The following is a 17,259-nucleotide window of genomic DNA, read 5'->3' as shown; positions in this document are numbered from 1 at the left end:
GTGGGGGGATAAATATAATTTCCTGATGTCTTGGGTAACAAAACCCAGCTCCTCAATCTTTACTATGGACTCTCTATGTTCTGTGTAAACCACTAAAAGCTAGTATGAATATTTGAAAACCAAAAGTGTCAAAATGATGTTCCTAGAAAAGATATAAAGATTGGATAGGGGAGTGAATGTATTTGCACAAACTGATAGCTCAGTCCTGGATTATAACAGAGCAAAATATATTTAATAACTGATAGCTTTTTGTTTTCAGCACCTGCATCCAGGTCCCTAAGTGCTGGCAATGAAAGCAATATGACGGTCAGCAACGCAGGTAAGAAAAAAAGACTCGTATGGTAGAAGAAACTTTCATCACAATCATTTTCTTTTAACATTTTCAGCTGGATTCAATATTGTATTTGCAACTTTTTTGTTTAATTAGTTTTTGGTCTTTTTCACATATTTTTCATTTGCACCTTATTCTTGTAATTTGCACTTGTTTTAAAGTCTATTTTATATATATTTTACATTTTCTTAGTACATTCTTGTCATCATCTTAGTGGAACATGCACCTTTTTGCTCCAAAAGGTCATATAATGGGTTAAAGACAAAAAAAGAGCATTTTTATTTTGTGAAAAATTCAAAAACCACATACTCCATTTTAAAGGATGTAATGCAAAAAAAGAGTGAACAAATACCACACAACAAAAAAATGACTGATAAAATGTGATGTTCTGTCATCATTTAAATTTTTTTATGTGCTGCTACTGGTAAAGATAAAGAACATTAAAATCACCAGTATATTGCAAATTCTGATTGTATCAATAATAATGTTCAATTTAGTTCAATGCTCATGCTTATTTCCTTCCTTGTACTTGAGCCAATATCTACCCTACCTTTTAAGTCGACATTTCTCAATCTCCCTTAACTACCTTTTACCATGAACTATGGCTAACCTTACCTATTTCATGTAGCGTACCGCCAATGATGGCAGACCCCTACCCCTTCCCTCAGCATCACGGATACTGATACAGTTGAAAGGTGTGTCTGCGCTCTCACATCTTAGTCATAGGCTAGATTTTCAGCTCAGGTGGGCGAAATATCTGAGTGATAGCCATGTGTACAGCCACAGTGGCGCAGCCTAATCATAGGTATAGGGGAATATTATCAGATGACCAACCTGTTACTGAAAATCACTATACAAATATTAACACCGATATTACCGTCATACAGTGACTGTATAGTGGTAAATATCAATCCTGCAGATTAGGTAATAGATACAGTACAGTTACAGATGGTGAATTACAGCTGACGTTCTTTCTGATAGAGTCGTTCACTTTTCCCATCTTTTCCATCTGGTCCAAAGCAGCATGACAACTTCTTTCAGTCACGAGTCATCTGCAGATATTATAACACATTTGATGTCTCACATTTCCAGCACCGTCTGGAAATTACATTATCACGCAGAGTCCCAGCGTGATGACATCATCACTCTGCTCCACATCCCCGCCTCGTCCTTGAGTCTGAGAGCGTTAGTGCAGGGAGATCATGTCTCTATGCACTAACACAGAATTTAACTATATTGGTGCCCTTCACACTCTGATAGAGTTTACAGTAGCAATAGCTCTGGGTGGGACGCTGAGATAATGGGGGCATTATAATATATGAATAACTATGTGTATGCATTATAATATATGGAGGACTATGGGATGCATTATAATATATGGATGACTGTGTATACATTATAATATACTGTATGTATTACTATGGGGTGCATTATAATATATGGAGCACTATAGGTGTGCATTATAATATATGGAGCACTATGGGGGTGTATTATAATATATGGAGCACTATGGAGGTGCATTATAATATATGGAGGACTATGGGGTGCATTATAATATATGGAAGACTATGGATGGTGCATTATACTATTTGGAGGACTATGGGGAGTGCATTATACTATTTGGAAGACTATGGGCTGCATTGTACTATGTGTAAGAAAATGGGACTTGAATTATAATATATGAAGGACTATGGGGTGTGCATTATAATATATGGAGGACTTTGGGGTGTGCATTATACTATATGGAGAACTATCGTGTGTACTTTATAATATATGGAAGACGATTGGGGGTGCATTATACTACATGGAGGACTATGGTGTGTGCTTTATAATATATGGAGGACTATAGGTTGTGCATTATAATTTATGGAGGACTATGGGGTGCATTATAATACATTGGAGGCTTATAGTGGATGCATTTTACTATATGAAGGACTATGGGGGGTGCATTGTAATATATGGAGGACTATGGATGCATTATACTATATGTGGGTGTATAATGCTATCATATATGGAAGACTGTGTCGCCAATTATACTCTATGGAGAACTATGGGGGTGCATAATATTAAATGGAGGACTAAGTGGGGCCAATTATACTACAGGGAAGGCTATGTGGGGTACTTTATACTGTTTGGAGGGCTAGTGGGGGGGTCTTTATATAGTGTGAAGAGGTGTGGAGGCCATTATAACGTATTTAGGCTCATTATACTGCATGGAGGGCTGTGTGAGTGTCACCGTTGGACATCATACTGTGCTGGAGTCACCATACTTTGCCAGGGTTATTGAAGTACAGTAGGATCATCATACTGTGCATGTGGGGAGCATGGGATTACCTGTGGCGATATCATACAGTGTTTGTGTGGAACTTTTGTTGGCATCATACTTTATGGATGCAATAAAAGGGGTACCTAGAGGCTTCAATAGGAGGAAAATTACTTTCTAAGGGCTGTAAAGGAGTGAGATATGGCCCTATGCAACCCAGACAAATATTAATTTATTTATTTTTGTTGAGGTTGGGAGGGAACGGGGCTCAATTAGGACTTCTGCTATGGGGCCCCATGAGACAATACAAGACTAGAAATACAATTTATTCTGATAATGTATCTACAGTGTACCTTATTCATGGATTAGAAATTAAAAGGCTACACCTTTTATATAGAAAAAATTAAATCATTTGTGTATATAAACGACACAAATCTATAATAATACTAATTGAAACAAAAAAAAAACGCCAAAAAGTATATGACAAATACAAACATTTTATTTCAAATATTTTCACCCACTTGTTTATTTTTATAAAACAAAATACTTATGATACTATATACTACTTTGTTGAATAGTAGTATTCCAGAAAAAAAGTGGAAACCCCCTAACTACCATACATGTTTGATTTTCATTCACCGTATACCATTGTGTTTTTATGTTGTTTATTATGTATTTATTCGTTGTAGCAACTCGGGCCAATCATGAAGAGACAGATGAAAGTTTCAAGTCCTTAGTGACAATTGAAGGTCAGTCCAGAATGTATATGCCTTCTCTCATCTGGAGACAACCAAAAGATGGAAGGGAGTGGGAGGAAGAAGCCTCTAAAGAACAGACAGATAGGCCAAGGGAACTTGTACAGAGCCGAGCTGCCCCAGTGGAGAATGTCCTCAGCGAACCCAGTAATTTTGGTAAAATACTATATTACAAAAATGTCTCTTTTAATATGAATTGAAGCCTCATTCATCGAAATGTGTGTCTAATGGAAGTTCACAGCATTCTTTGAAATAATTCTTATATAGGGTAGCTTTTAGTAGCTTAAGGTTTTTATTGGTTCTCCTCTTATAAACAGTGATCTACAAGTGTCAGACTGCTTCTGATTCATAATAATCGTGGTGATGGGACAAACCTTATCAAAGGAGTTTTTCTTGACGTTATTACGGATGAATGATCCTTAGGTTAGATCATTAAAATCAGATTAGTGGGGATACCTGGTTGATGGTGCTGTGGCGCACTATATGTGGCTCAGCTCTGTACTTTGCGTAGTGAACATGAATGGTATTGCAAGCTACATACAAAATACAAATTCCATCCATATAGGTTGGATTTAAAGAGGACCTTTCACCAACTTTTCCATGTTGAACTGGAAACACAATGCTGCAGAGAAGAAAAAAAATACTTTTTTTTTTTATTTTCCTTCTCTGTTGCAAATATATTAGCAATCAAAGTGAGAAATTTCACTGGGGGTGTGTATTTCTTTCCTCTGTATAATGCTAACCAATCATAAGCAAGGCAGCAATACACTGGGGAAAGAACAGCTATGACAATACAATGTCTCCCACATTGAGACTCTCCATATCCCCCCTAACACAATTACTATGAATTTATAGGCCCCAATTAATAATTTCATTTTATAAGTCACTTTTATAGTGAAATTCAATGACTATTTTTGTGGCACATTTTTCAAAGTATTCATACATTTTATGCAAAATCAAAAATACTGTTTAACAATTTTAGAACTTTTTAGTTAAAAAAATTTTAATCTGCTGCTAAATGTCACAAAATTTACCCCAAAATATCTGGTGTACATAAATTCACTCTCGGGAAGAAAAGTTTGTGGAAGAATGGAGTACAAAAATGTTACATCTTTTTAAAGAGAACCTGTCGGGTCCAATATGCACCCAGAACCACTAGCAGTTCTGGGTGCATATCGCTAATCCCTCCCTAACCTTCCGTGTATACACTAGCATAGATAAAGAGATCTTTAAAAAAAAGTGTTTTTAAAGATCTTTCATCTCATGTTAATGAGCATGGGGACTAGTCCCAAGGGCGTTATATCCCCCGACTAGCCACCCTCTTAGCATGTTAGTACGCCCACAAGGGCGTTCTAACATGCTATTCAGTGCTGTGTCACGAGCGGTGCTGTGTGTACCTGTTTTCACTGTGACCACACTTCTGAATGCCTGGCACTTCCAGTCACGTGCAGTAGACCTCTCTGAAGCCAGGACGCGTACACCCGGCTTCATACTGCGCACGACCAAAAGTTCCCGGCATTCAGAAGCACGGTCACAGTGAACACAGGTACGCGAGGCGCCACTGGTGACGCTGCATTGAATTGCATGTTAGTACACCCCTCTGGGGGTGCTAACATGCTAAGAGGGCAGCTATTCGGGGGATATAATGCCCTTGAGACTAGGGCATTAGCATAAGATAAAAAATCTTTAGAAATACTTTTTGTACAGATCCCTTTATCTATGTTAGTGTATACAGGGTCCGTTAGGCAGGGAATAGCAATATGCACCCAGAACTGGTCATGGCTCTGGGTGCATATTCGACCTGACAGGTTCACTTTAAAAATTCATAATTGTCGAATGGGCCAAAAACATCTGGAAATCCCATACCCTGCCCACAATGATGACCAAAAAAAACCACAAAACAGGAGAAAGTAAAAAAAAAGCTGAAAGAAAGGCAGAAATTTAAAAAGAATAAGGAGTAAATTAAAAAAATAAAACCACAAAAACTAGACAAACGAAAATGCAAGTACGAAAATGAATCATGTCCAAAGTATACCCGAGATATATGGTATAGCAAAAGATTCAGAAAACAGACAAAAGATCTTCTGAGTCTTCTCTGCAGCAGGAGATGAGTGGTCGGAGCTAATCTGCATGCATCATGTATATAGGATTATGTCCACAATAACCAGGTTGTTTAGAAGTTAAGCTGCTACCCCTTTTACAAGCACAGAATACTGTATTAGACACCTATCAGTCTGCAAGGAAAAATGATTTTACACGTAAGATTTTTTTTTTAAACGTTGACTGAATGTTGCATATGTGGCGCCCCTGAGGCTTCAGGCACCACAGGGTACTGCACCTCCATTAGGGTGTAGTACTTATCCTGGGTCCAAGGAAGGTCGGTACCGGTTTCCACTCACACAAATATACAGTAACACTAGGTTGCCCTCCCCAATGGGGACCGGACCAGGGTCGGATCACAGTAGAGGGTCACTACAGCGGTGGGTTTAGAGGATGCCCCCGCACCAGTGGCTTCCCGATCCACTGTAACCGGGGACTCAGGGTCAGGGAGAAGCAACCACCAGGGGGAGTGAGGAGCACACAGTGGGAAGAGCAGGTTGACCTAGTGAGAGTAGTGAACCAGCCGGTGGCAGCGGCTGGGGGCAACAGCTCAGAACACACAACCCAACTACAACAGAGGGAGAGAACAGCTACAGACACAGAACAGAGCGGACATGCTGTGAGCAGCTCTGTGGGCCAAGGCATTCAACACGGTCGCTGGGGAGAAGCAGGCGGCTGCTTCCACAGGACCGGCGCTGTTGGTGTACAGAACCCTAGAGCAGATACACTTCACGTTGTCTACCAACTCTGCAAGAGTCGCGGGGAACGGCTAGAACAGTCATCGGACCTGTCCCACCAAGTCTGCAGCAAATAGCATATAGGATCCTGGGTTGAGGACCGGCCCCATAACGGAACCGCGCTATCAGTATACAGAATGGGACACTTTACTGACACTGGGATCCCCAAGTGCTTCACGCTACGGGGTTCTGATATTTAGCGCATCAAAGGAGGAAGGGCTCACAGGCTGACACACACACCGGACTTGACCTTTCATGGATCCAGAATCGGCTGGAGCCCATCGTGGTGGAGACTGGTACTCTGGGGCAGCGCCTGAACGACTTGTGAGTAAAAGACCTGGAACCACAGCCCCTGTCTCTGCCTCTCCTTTACTGGTGCCGTCACCCAGCACTGTGGCGCCAATGGGGACTACCACCACCCCCGGCCATCCTCCATCATCCTCCCCGGGGTAATCCCGCTCCGCCTGTGGGGAGCGATACTATCCCGGCTGCGACCTTCTCCATCAGCCCCGGAGAGCAGCACCTGCAGCGGCGGCCCATTCCTGGCCGTGTAACACAGGTGGCGTCACAATTATTAAAAGACTTTCCTAACCTCCAACTACCACCCTCCACCCTCCTTTCTGTACACCTCGAGGTAACGGAATCGGGACAGGCCACCCCATGACATTGCAGAGGATCTGCACGCCCAGCCCGGCGACGAGTAAGTTAAAACACCTGCCTTGTGGGGCGCTACACATATATTTACAGAGGTTATAGCTTTGTATTTATATTCCTGACACAATGCCACAAATTTTCTGCATAGACATATATTTTAAAAAATTTACTGCATTTAACATCAGAAGGAGGACATGGGAATTATTCTAAATTGTGTTAAGATTGAATTCAGTGTATTTGTTTATTTATTTGTCATACCAACCGGTATGCATTTAGCACCCCAATCCCCTTAATGACAGCAATAGGTAGTCAGCACGGTATGTTTTTAATGTATGTAATTGTGGGGGGTTGATGCTTTGAATAAAAAATATATACAATATATACATACATACACAGCGAGTGAAATAAGTATTGAACTAGACACCAATTTTCTAAGAAAATATATTTCTAAAGGTACTATTGACATGAAATGTTCACTAGATGTCGGTAACAACCTATCCAAATCACACAGGCAAAGAATTCAAACACTAGATGTCCACACATTTAGTGATGTGTAATAAAGAGCAATTACACAGGGAAAAAGTATTGAATACATGAAGGGAGGTGTAAAAAGCCACAGAAAGTCATGAAACCAGCTGAAATCTATCAGTAATTAGAAAGCAATCCTGCCGCTTAGTGAAAAATAATATCTGCTGGTTCAAACGATGGCTTATAAAAACATGTCTCATTACCATGGTGGCACACAAGAAACATCTCATGACTGTAAAACCAGTGAGCTATCTCAAGACCTTCACAATTTTATTGTTGCAAAACATACTGATGGCATTGGTTACAGAGGAATTTCTAAATTACTGAAGGTTCCAGTGAGCACTGTTGGGGCCATAAACCGGAATTGGGAAGAACAGCATTTTCCAATAAAATGGCCAGAAAAAGGTGCTCCACACAGGATTTCAGACTGAGGAGTGAAAATAATTATCAGAAGAGTTGTCCAAGAGCCAAAGACCACCTATGGAGAGCTACAGAAAGACATGGAATCAGCAGGTATAATTGTTTCAAAGAAAACAATAAGTAATGCACTCATCGGACATGGACTGTATGAACGCTCACCTCGCAGGACTCCATTGCTGAACAAAAAGCATATTCATGTGAATTTAAGGTTCGGTCAACAACATTTTTCTTGAATGTCCTGATGGAGACTGAGCTCTCTGAAACATGTTGACTTGAATAAAAGAACTTTAATTAATCAACATCTGGAACTTCTGGTGGCAGCGCGGCATACACCCGGTTTCTCTACTCCAGCGTTGACATATGTACCAAGACATTCTTGATAAAAATCTGCTGCCATCAATTAAGGTGATGAAGAGTAAACGAGGGTGGACAATTCAGCAAGACAATGATCTTAAACACACATCCAAGGAAACTCTCAATTGGTTTCAGAGAAAATAAAGGTGCTAGAATGGCCCAGCCAATCACCTTACCTGAATACAATAGAAAATGTAAGGAAGGTACTAAAGCTCAGAGTTCATAGAAGGAGCCCACAGAACCTTTAGGATTTGAAGAGTGTTTGTGTGAAAGAATGGTAAAAATCACACCTGAGCAATACATGCCACTGGTTTCTCCATACAAGAGGCGTCTTGACGCTGTCATCACCAACAAAGGCTTTTATACAAAGTATTAAATACATTTTAGTGTGTTTACTTTTTCTCTGTGTCACAGCTCATTATTACACATAATTTATGGACATCTATGATTTGACTTATTACATCTTTTGAGAATTTCATGTTAATAGCATCTTGAGAAATATATTATCATACAAAATTGGTGTTGTGTTCAATAATTATTTCACCCGCTCTATATACTGTATGTTATTCCTTCTGGAAATGTATGAAAAAAAGTTCAACTACAAATTGTTATTCCCCTTGTCAATATGGTTCATGTCTGCACAGTCTGATACTGTCAGTGATAGTTGGAAAGTGACTTATGTAAGAGCATAGCCCACTGGCAAGGAAAATGGTTACACTCAGTTGTTAGTTTATTCATACATTTTCAACAGAAATAAAAGAAAAACGGATTTTCAATAAAAGATTCTGCTAAATTGTAGTTTTATGGGAAATGTAAGTATTTGACAGGACCTCTTTACGTATACTCATAGGTACTTGCAGAATTTGTTCAGAGCGCTCTTGTTAATTAATTGTTTTGCTTTGTTTTTTAAAGTGAACCTGTCAGGTCCCTTATGCTTCCATCCCAGCAGCATTCACATGTGTATTCCAAAATTCCCTGCCTAACCAGCCCTGTATAATGCTATTCACTAAAATCAATGTTTAAAAAAAGCATTTATAAAGTACACTGTTCCTTTTGCTAATTAGGTGTTTGACTAGTCGAACGGGCATGGTTTCCCCAGACTAGTCAGCCCGTTTTCCATCTTATCAAGCCCCTGTGGAAGTGATAACATGACTTCCAGCTCTTGGAAAACTTGCGCATGCGCGTGGCTCATGTTGGAAGTGTCAGTGCGCCTCAGAAGCCAGGTGTACGCTTCCCAACTTCAGAGAGACACCCTGCGCATGTTCAGAAGAAAATCTTGTGCACTAATGCTGCCGAAATGAGCTGATGGATGTGTATGATTTCCAGCAGCTATGGTGATGCCGGCTTATGGATATCATGTTATCATGCCCAGAAAGGTGTGATAACCTGGAAAGAGGACTCACTAGTCTGGGGACTTTATAAATGCTTTTTTTAACCATTGATTTTAGTAAACCGCAGTACACAGGGCTGTTTAGGCAGGGAATATTGGCATACACATGTGAATGCTGCTCGATTGGAGGACATAGGGGACCTGACAGGTTTCCTTTAAATACTTTTTTCCAATAAAGTACAATGTAATTTAAAGGAAACCAGTCAGCAAGTTTTTAGATCCTAATGTCATATATGTAAAATATCTGGAATGTTGATTATGTCCATACCTTTGTATTATAAATCCATTTCTTTGTTTTCTAGAAATCTATTGATGAATATTTTTGCAAATGAGCTCGCAAGTGCAAGGGGCTACATCTCTTTGACCTCGATCACTCTTTTGCCTCCAGCCTCCAATTTCCTGTCAGAGACTGACAGTTCACACTTCTCTGTGGCCAGCTCCCCTTCCAGAGATCTTGAGCTGTGCCGTCATTCCCACGGGTGGCGCATGCGCAGTAAGGTCCTGATGACAGACCCGGATTATCAATCTGTACATGCAGTGTCCCTAGAAATGATGGCACCACCACGAGATTTCTGGCTGGAGAGCAGGTTACATAGAAAAGTGACCTGTCAGTCACTGACAGGAAGACGATAGAAGGTGGGGAAAGAGGGAGACAGGCCGGAGAGTTGTAGGTGCAGGTCAAGCCTTCGGCACTTGTGAATTTATGTGCATAAACATTCACTGGGTCTAAAAACCTGTTGAAAGTTTTCCTTTAATAATATTTCATTATTCACTAATTTAAAGAGATTTTTTTTCTTGCTAAAATGGATGTATTTGTGACTATGAATAATTTTTCAAATTGGGTACATTAAGAATGTGTTACTCTGCCTATTGCTGGCTGCTCAATAGATAAACTGAGACTTTTTTTTAGCCCTTTTTAATTGACTTAAGACCACAGACCAAACCATAGTTTAATGTGCAGGGAAACAAAGAGCCTGAAAAAGCCAAATAGTGAAATTTTTTAACGAATCCGAATTGAAAAATTATTTGCAGCCCAATATACAGTACATGCATATGAACAAAAAATATATTTTGTTTGTGAGGGGGACAACCCATTTTAATAAAGTCTGAGCATAGAATATTAAAAACTTAGATGGAAAATCAAATGGCAAAGCGGGTCAGAGCCAAATTTTGAAAGAAATAGTATTGGTTATCGTTTTGGGTTTTTCCGGGACGCGGCACCACAGCTAAGACATTCATCCATGAATGTAAAATAATCACTAATTGATTATTAATAATTAGTACAAGTTTGCTATACAGGTAATATAAATTGCTGATTCTGCACATTCGTGGCACTGTTCAGTGATTTCACTTTGCACATAAGCAGAGGATATTTCTGAAGGTCAATTCGTCAGTCTTCAGAGTTCATCCAGATTCAATGAACTCCCTCTTTCTATGCATCACTTTTCTCATTTTAAGTCTATATATTTTTGCAGACACCTTTACAAGGACAGAAAAGTCACTATTAATAATAACCACAACATGGCTTTGCACCAGATCCTCAGAGGTATCACGCAACCCCTGTACAGTCATTATCGAGTGTCAGTTTGATGGCTTAGTCCTCACAGTATTCTGGAGATATAAATGTAACCTCTCTCGCTTTTTATAGAAACAACTCTGTTAAGTTTGACTTTAAAAATTTATCTTGTGGACGCAGCTCCAGTCTATTCCTTTGTGTCTTGCAATATGAACATAAACACATCAATAATGTAAAAAACCCATCAACATCAGGTTTGGATATAAAGTACTCTAACAGCTGAAGCCCCGTTGAAGGGTCAATTCATGGAATTTATAAATCACGCTTTCAGCCTTCAATCTACATTTCAACTACACAAGAACAATAGTAATTGCGAACATAATACAAACACTAAAATTCTATTATAGTGACCACAAACTAGTCTTATGGTGCCCATACATATTATTTTAGCAAGGCAGAGATTATCACGATTTGCGGGCTGCGCTCACAGAAAGGATGAGAGATCCATAGAGTATAAACAAGATTTTTCTTCACACCAATGCTTTTCGGAACTAGACCAACGCATTTCTCAAGGTTAAACACCAAGTGTCAAACATATTAGTTGTAAGTCAAATGAACTGCCTTATTTGTGTAGGGTCATTTTGACTCTCTTCCCTCAGTAGATGTCTGGGAATACAAGTATTGGGCATGTTGTACCTCAACATGCCTAATCTTTTGTTGCTGTAGGAAATAAGGAGCTTCTTAAGGTGTGTGGCAATGGCTTATACCCCTCGAAACATTAAAAACACATATCCTGAATGGCAATGGGGGAGGGTTGTGTGGAGCCAACATCAGATGGTGATGTATTAATTGTCAGAGTGTGCTAACACTATTGTATGACCTTCTAGGATATTGTGTGTGAGCTGTTTCCTATAATCCTCTGTATTATGATTTTTTAAATAATGGGTGCTGTAAGTAAAAGTTCATTCTCCCACAATGTCTACGTGTGGAATGATTATGTTGAAAGTGAAAATCTGCAACAGGTAATGGACCTAAACGCAACCCAGCAAGTAGCACAGCACAACTTCATGATCAGACTGATACAAGGTATCTTATTCACATCTTCTGAAGACCAGTAACAAACATTAACACAGAACCATCTGCTGCCTGCTCAACACAGTCCCTCCAGCATGTCTGTAGTTGCTGCTATTAAGGCCCCGTTACACGCAAGAACGGATCTAACGATATATTGCCGGGGTCACGGATTCCGTGACGCACATCCGGCATCGTTAGCAACGTTGTTGCGTGTGACAGCAAGGAATGGTCGTTAACCATGGAAAATACTCACCTTATCGTCCATCGTTGACATGTCGCTCCTTTTTAAAAAATCATTGATTGTAGAGGACGCAGGTTGTTCGTCGTTCCTGCGGCAGCACACATCACTACGTGTGACACCTCGGGAACGACGAACTGCAGCTTACCTGCAGCACCCGGAAATGCGGAAGGAAGGAGGTAGGCGGGATGTTACGTCCTGCTCATCTCTGCCACTCCGCTTCTATTGGGCGGCCGCTGAGTGACGCCGCTGTGACGCCGCACAAACCGCCCCCTTAGAAAGGAGTCGGTTCGCCGGCAACAGTGACGTCGCTAGGCAGGTAAGTCAGTGTGACGGCTCCCAACGATTTTGTGCGCCACGGGCAGCGATTTGCCCGTGATGCACAAACGACGGGGGCGGGTACTTTCACCAGCGATATCGCTAGCGATATCGCTGCGTGTAACACCCCCTTTACTCCAACACCAACAGCCCTTCTAAACATCTAAGACTAAAGGTGCTTTACACGCTGCGACATCGCTAACGATATATCGTCGGGGTCACGTCGTTAGTGATGCACATCCAGCGCCGTTAGCGACATCGCAACGTGTGACACCAAGGAGCGACGATCAACTCGCAAAAACGTCAAAAATCGTTGATCGTTGACACGTCGCTCCTTTTCATAATATCGTTGGTGGTGCATGCCGCTGGTTGTTCGTCGTTCCTGCGGCGTCACACATCGCTATGTGTGACACCGCAGGAACGACAAACATCTCCTTACCTGTGTCCACCGGCAATGAGGAAGGAAGGAGGTGGGCGACATGTTCCGGCCGCTCATCTCCGCCCCTCCTCTACTATTGGGTGGCCGCTTAGTGACGCTGCAGTGATGTCGCTATGACGCCGAACGCACCTCCCCCTTGAAGGAGGGATTGTTCGGCGGTCACAGCGACGTCGCTGAAAAGGTATGTGCATGTGGCGATCACCAAATGTCGCACGAACGGCAGGGGCGGGCGGGTGCTATCGCGCACGACATTGCTAGCTATCGCTAGTGAAGTCGCAGCATGTAAAGCACCCTATACTCTGTCCATGTTGAATAAAGTAGTACAGAGAGTTTTCTGTTACTCCAATTGATGACTCCACCTTGAATGCTGCAATTTTGAACAACATGCGTATGGGCTAGAGAGATGGGGAAAACTGTCGACCAAAAGAGTATTTTTCCTATATCTATTATATGTGTATAGGCAACTTATTCTGGTGATAAAACCTACAGTACTATGTAAATTAATTTTGTGTTTAATGTAATATTCTCCTATTTTCCATATCAAGCAAAAAGACAGACTGCTGCCAAAGACCTTCTTGAATCTGAGCGAAAATATGTCCTGAATCTGTCTCATATCCTTAAGATAAGGGCCACGCTACAAAGCTCTGACATCAAGAGGACCACAAAGGAAAGAAGGTACTGGATTTCTTTCTGTTTTTAAAATGAAGTATAGCATAAAGTGAAGTCAGCCCAAGAATGCAACTTATCACCCAATGACTGTCAGCACCAAATACTATAGAATTAATTATTATAACGTGCTATTTGTGACCATTGTGATCTTTATTTTATCGATTTCTTGTGATGTGATGCATAAAATAAGCAGGTTTACCTTAAAGGAATCTGTCAGCTACTCACCTGTGGGGTGGTCAGATACGTTCCAGTCCGATGGGAATCACTGGTCTTTGGAGCGGCACTTCCTCTATGATTGCGATCGCCATCCTCCTTCTTGCTACATGTGTATGACGCTTCCCATGTAATCCCCAGAGTGCCCTCCATTGCGCTCCTGCGCAAGCGCCCTTCTCTCTGCCCTCCCGAGGGAAGAGCAAAGTACTGTAATGTACTGGCGTTCTTTGACCTTTCACCGCGCCTGCACCTTAAAGTACTTTACTTACAGTAGCTCTACCTTCAGCATGGCAGAGAGAAGTAAATAGGAACGCAACAGAAGACACTGTGTGGATGACATAGGATGTGTCAACCACATGAAGCAGAAGGGAGTACAGCGATCACAAGGATAGAAGAAATGCTGGGTCAAGATCAGTGATGCCCATCGGACTAGATCGGACCGACCACAGGTGAGTAGGTGACAGGTGCCCTTTAAAGAGAACCTGTCAGCAGGAATTTGCTAACTAAACTACACACAGGGCCATATTTGTGAAGTTACACTAATTAAAAAGATTCCTGCTGTGAAGAAATCCATTTTGTAGATTTTGTGTAATAACTCAGTGTTTGAACTTTTCTTCTAATCGTAGCTTTGTGCATCGGGTTGGGACTGTGGGAAAGGACTGTGATGTCTTTATTGTCTCTTGGTTTAAATTTCACGCTGGTGCTATTGTTCTAGCTGCAGGTGGCACTTGCGCACATTGTTGTCCTGCCAGGAAAATTATGACAACGGTGGCGCATGCACAGATTTAAATCTTGGCTCAATGACAAGCCATCATCTCAAGTCTGCACATGCACCACCACCTGAGCCATTTTACTGAAGACCAACGAGAGGTCAATCTGTGTAAGTGCCACCACCGACGCCATTTTCCTGAAAACTGCCAGGAGATCAATGTACGCAAACGCTACCCATGGCTAGACCAGCACCACTGTAAAATTTAAACTAGGAAAAGGCTAAAGACACCAGAGGCAGTGGAGGGACCGTGGCAGAACCGAAGACCCAACCCACAGTCCCACCCCAATGCACAAATCTATGATTATAAAAAAACTTCAAACACTCATTACAGAAAATCTACAATACGGATTTCTTCACCGCAGATATCATTTTAATCTCTGGATGGTTCTGTCTGTACTTTAGCAAAATCCTGCTGACGGATTCTCTTTAAAACATAGTGTGTTTTTCCAGATCCACAAAAGACACACCGCATTTATGAATATATTTTCTTGTGAGTGCAACATTTTGGGTTGCAGACCCTTCAACAGGCAAGAGCAAGTGAAAGGAAACAGATAATGGTGTCTCAGTGCCATAGTGAGCTCTTTCACTTTAAAACTCGGACCAGGTAGGAATATAGCCAGGGATTAGGAATGCTCTTGGCTATATTCTCTTTCTGGCAACACTCTGCACCACTCCTTGTCTATATTTCTAAATGGTCTGAGTTTTAAAGAGGTTGTCTGGACATCAATGTCTGCTCGGTTTGAGTGCGACACCGGTGCTGCTGGCGGCATAACTACTCAGTTAGGGCTAAGCCACACGGCGAGAAAATCGGTGCGAGTGGAGTGCGATAAAACATCGCATTCCCCTCGGACCAATTCTAGCCTGTGTGTCAGCACACATGGGCGATTATTTTCTCAGCCCTAATCGGACTGAGAAAACAATCGCAGCATGCTGCGATTGTAAGCTGAGTCTCTTTCTCTCGCACCCATTCAAGTGAATGGGGCGAGAGAAAAATCGCACTGCACTCGCGGTACATCGGTGTACTGCTAGTGCAGTGCGAGAATGGCAATACCCGGCTACACAGGAGAGAGGGAGAGAAATCCCTCCCTCCCCTCCTGAGTGCCGGCCCGCCCCCCGCAGCTGAGGTCTGCTCGCACGAACGGACCTCAGTTGCAAGGACACAGGCATGACACTCGGCTCTGCTGTACTGCCAGCACGAGCCGAGTCTCATGCAAGTGGAGTGCAGTAGTGCCCGTGTGGCCCCAGCCTTATGGAACTACCCATCACATCTCTGTCACTTGTATAGTGGCCGTGGCTGGGTACTGCACATCCACTCCCTATTGATTCGAAAAATGTAGCACAGTATGTCATTTGTTTGTCCGTACGTCATCAGGGATTTCACCCATGGCAATGAAAATTATGTTATCGGTGCCAAATCCACAGTAAAATCTGCATTTTCCATATGAAGTTTGCTGTAGATTTCCTGCAGAAAAATTGCCAGTAAATCTGCTGTGTGTGCATTTGCTCTTAAAATAATTAGTTGTGGACTTATTATCATCTGCATTCTTATTTTGTCAGCAGATAATCTTTTGATTCATTGTATCCCATTGCTCAGGATGAAAACATCTTCAAGGGTCACTTTTTGTTCATTTCTCAGTTTTTTCCCCAGTTCCTTGCGGTATTTGATCCAGCATCACCTGGACCTGCTTCACGTATTACAGGAGAGGGTAGTAAAATGGTCCAGACAAGGAATCCTGGGAGATATTTTCCTGAAGTTAACCAATGATGAGGTAACTGTGCCGTTTTATCAAATCATATACAGTATATTATATGTCAAATTTATTTTGCGGTCTATTATTTGATACCAAATGTAAAGTTTACTTTTTGCTATTATTACTAATTTTGTACACTAAAAAAAAAAAAAAAAAAAAAAAAACAACATTTTTTTTTAATTAAATAATTTGTTGTTTTTTGTGTTTCATTATTTTCTGAAAGCCATAACTTTGATGCTTATTTTTTTAAGGGATAGGTTAACCTTTTTTTTGGTTATTACAACTTGTTGATAACTTTAATTCCTTTTCTTCAAGGCAGTATAAACCAAAAAGAGCATTTATGACCTTGTCTTTCCTTTTACAGCATTCAGTATGTGCAAGGGTCACAGAACCTAATAATTTTATAGATTGATTATATTATTTATAGTGATGAGTGAATAGTAACTATTCGTGTTCAGATTATTTGTAATTAATCCCAAAGTACTATTCTGGTATTCGTCACGAATAACAAACCTAATGCAAGTCAGTGGGGACCCAGAGCATTTTGCTTGCTGTGATGAACACTGGAATAGGACTCAGTACTCGGTAAGCCTTATCCCAACATGAATAGTTATTAGTCATCTATCACAATTTTTTTTTCTGATTTTTACTATAAGCCTTTGCTATGCAATTGCTTGTATAATACACTGCAATACTTCTGTATTGCACTGTATAGTGACTTTTAGACTATATCTGCT

General features: G+C 41.2%; 1 protein-coding gene across 8 annotated transcripts in view; it reads left to right on the top strand.

Moving 5' to 3' along the window:
- ARHGEF33 (Rho guanine nucleotide exchange factor 33) overlaps positions 1-17,259 on the top strand; it is a 139,548-nt gene that overhangs the window by 90,860 nt on the left and 31,429 nt on the right. For 6 of the 8 annotated variants that reach the window (XM_075339462.1, XM_075339460.1, XM_075339459.1 and 3 more), the window contains 4 exons: positions 260-319; positions 3,284-3,505; positions 13,663-13,792; positions 16,408-16,540. In XM_075339462.1, coding sequence (XP_075195577.1) covers positions 260-319; positions 3,284-3,505; positions 13,663-13,792; positions 16,408-16,540 — 545 coding nt within the window. The remainder of the gene's footprint in view (positions 1-259; positions 320-3,283; positions 3,506-13,662; positions 13,793-16,407; positions 16,541-17,259) is intronic. The other 2 variants (XM_075339463.1, XM_075339465.1) reach the window with 2 other exon arrangements.

The sequence above is a fragment of the Anomaloglossus baeobatrachus genome, chromosome 3 (assembly GCF_048569485.1).
Source record: "Anomaloglossus baeobatrachus isolate aAnoBae1 chromosome 3, aAnoBae1.hap1, whole genome shotgun sequence".
NCBI lineage: Eukaryota > Metazoa > Chordata > Amphibia > Anura > Aromobatidae > Anomaloglossus > Anomaloglossus baeobatrachus.
Note: the sequence above shows the minus strand (reverse complement) of the source record. Positions and strands in the feature narration are given on the sequence as shown.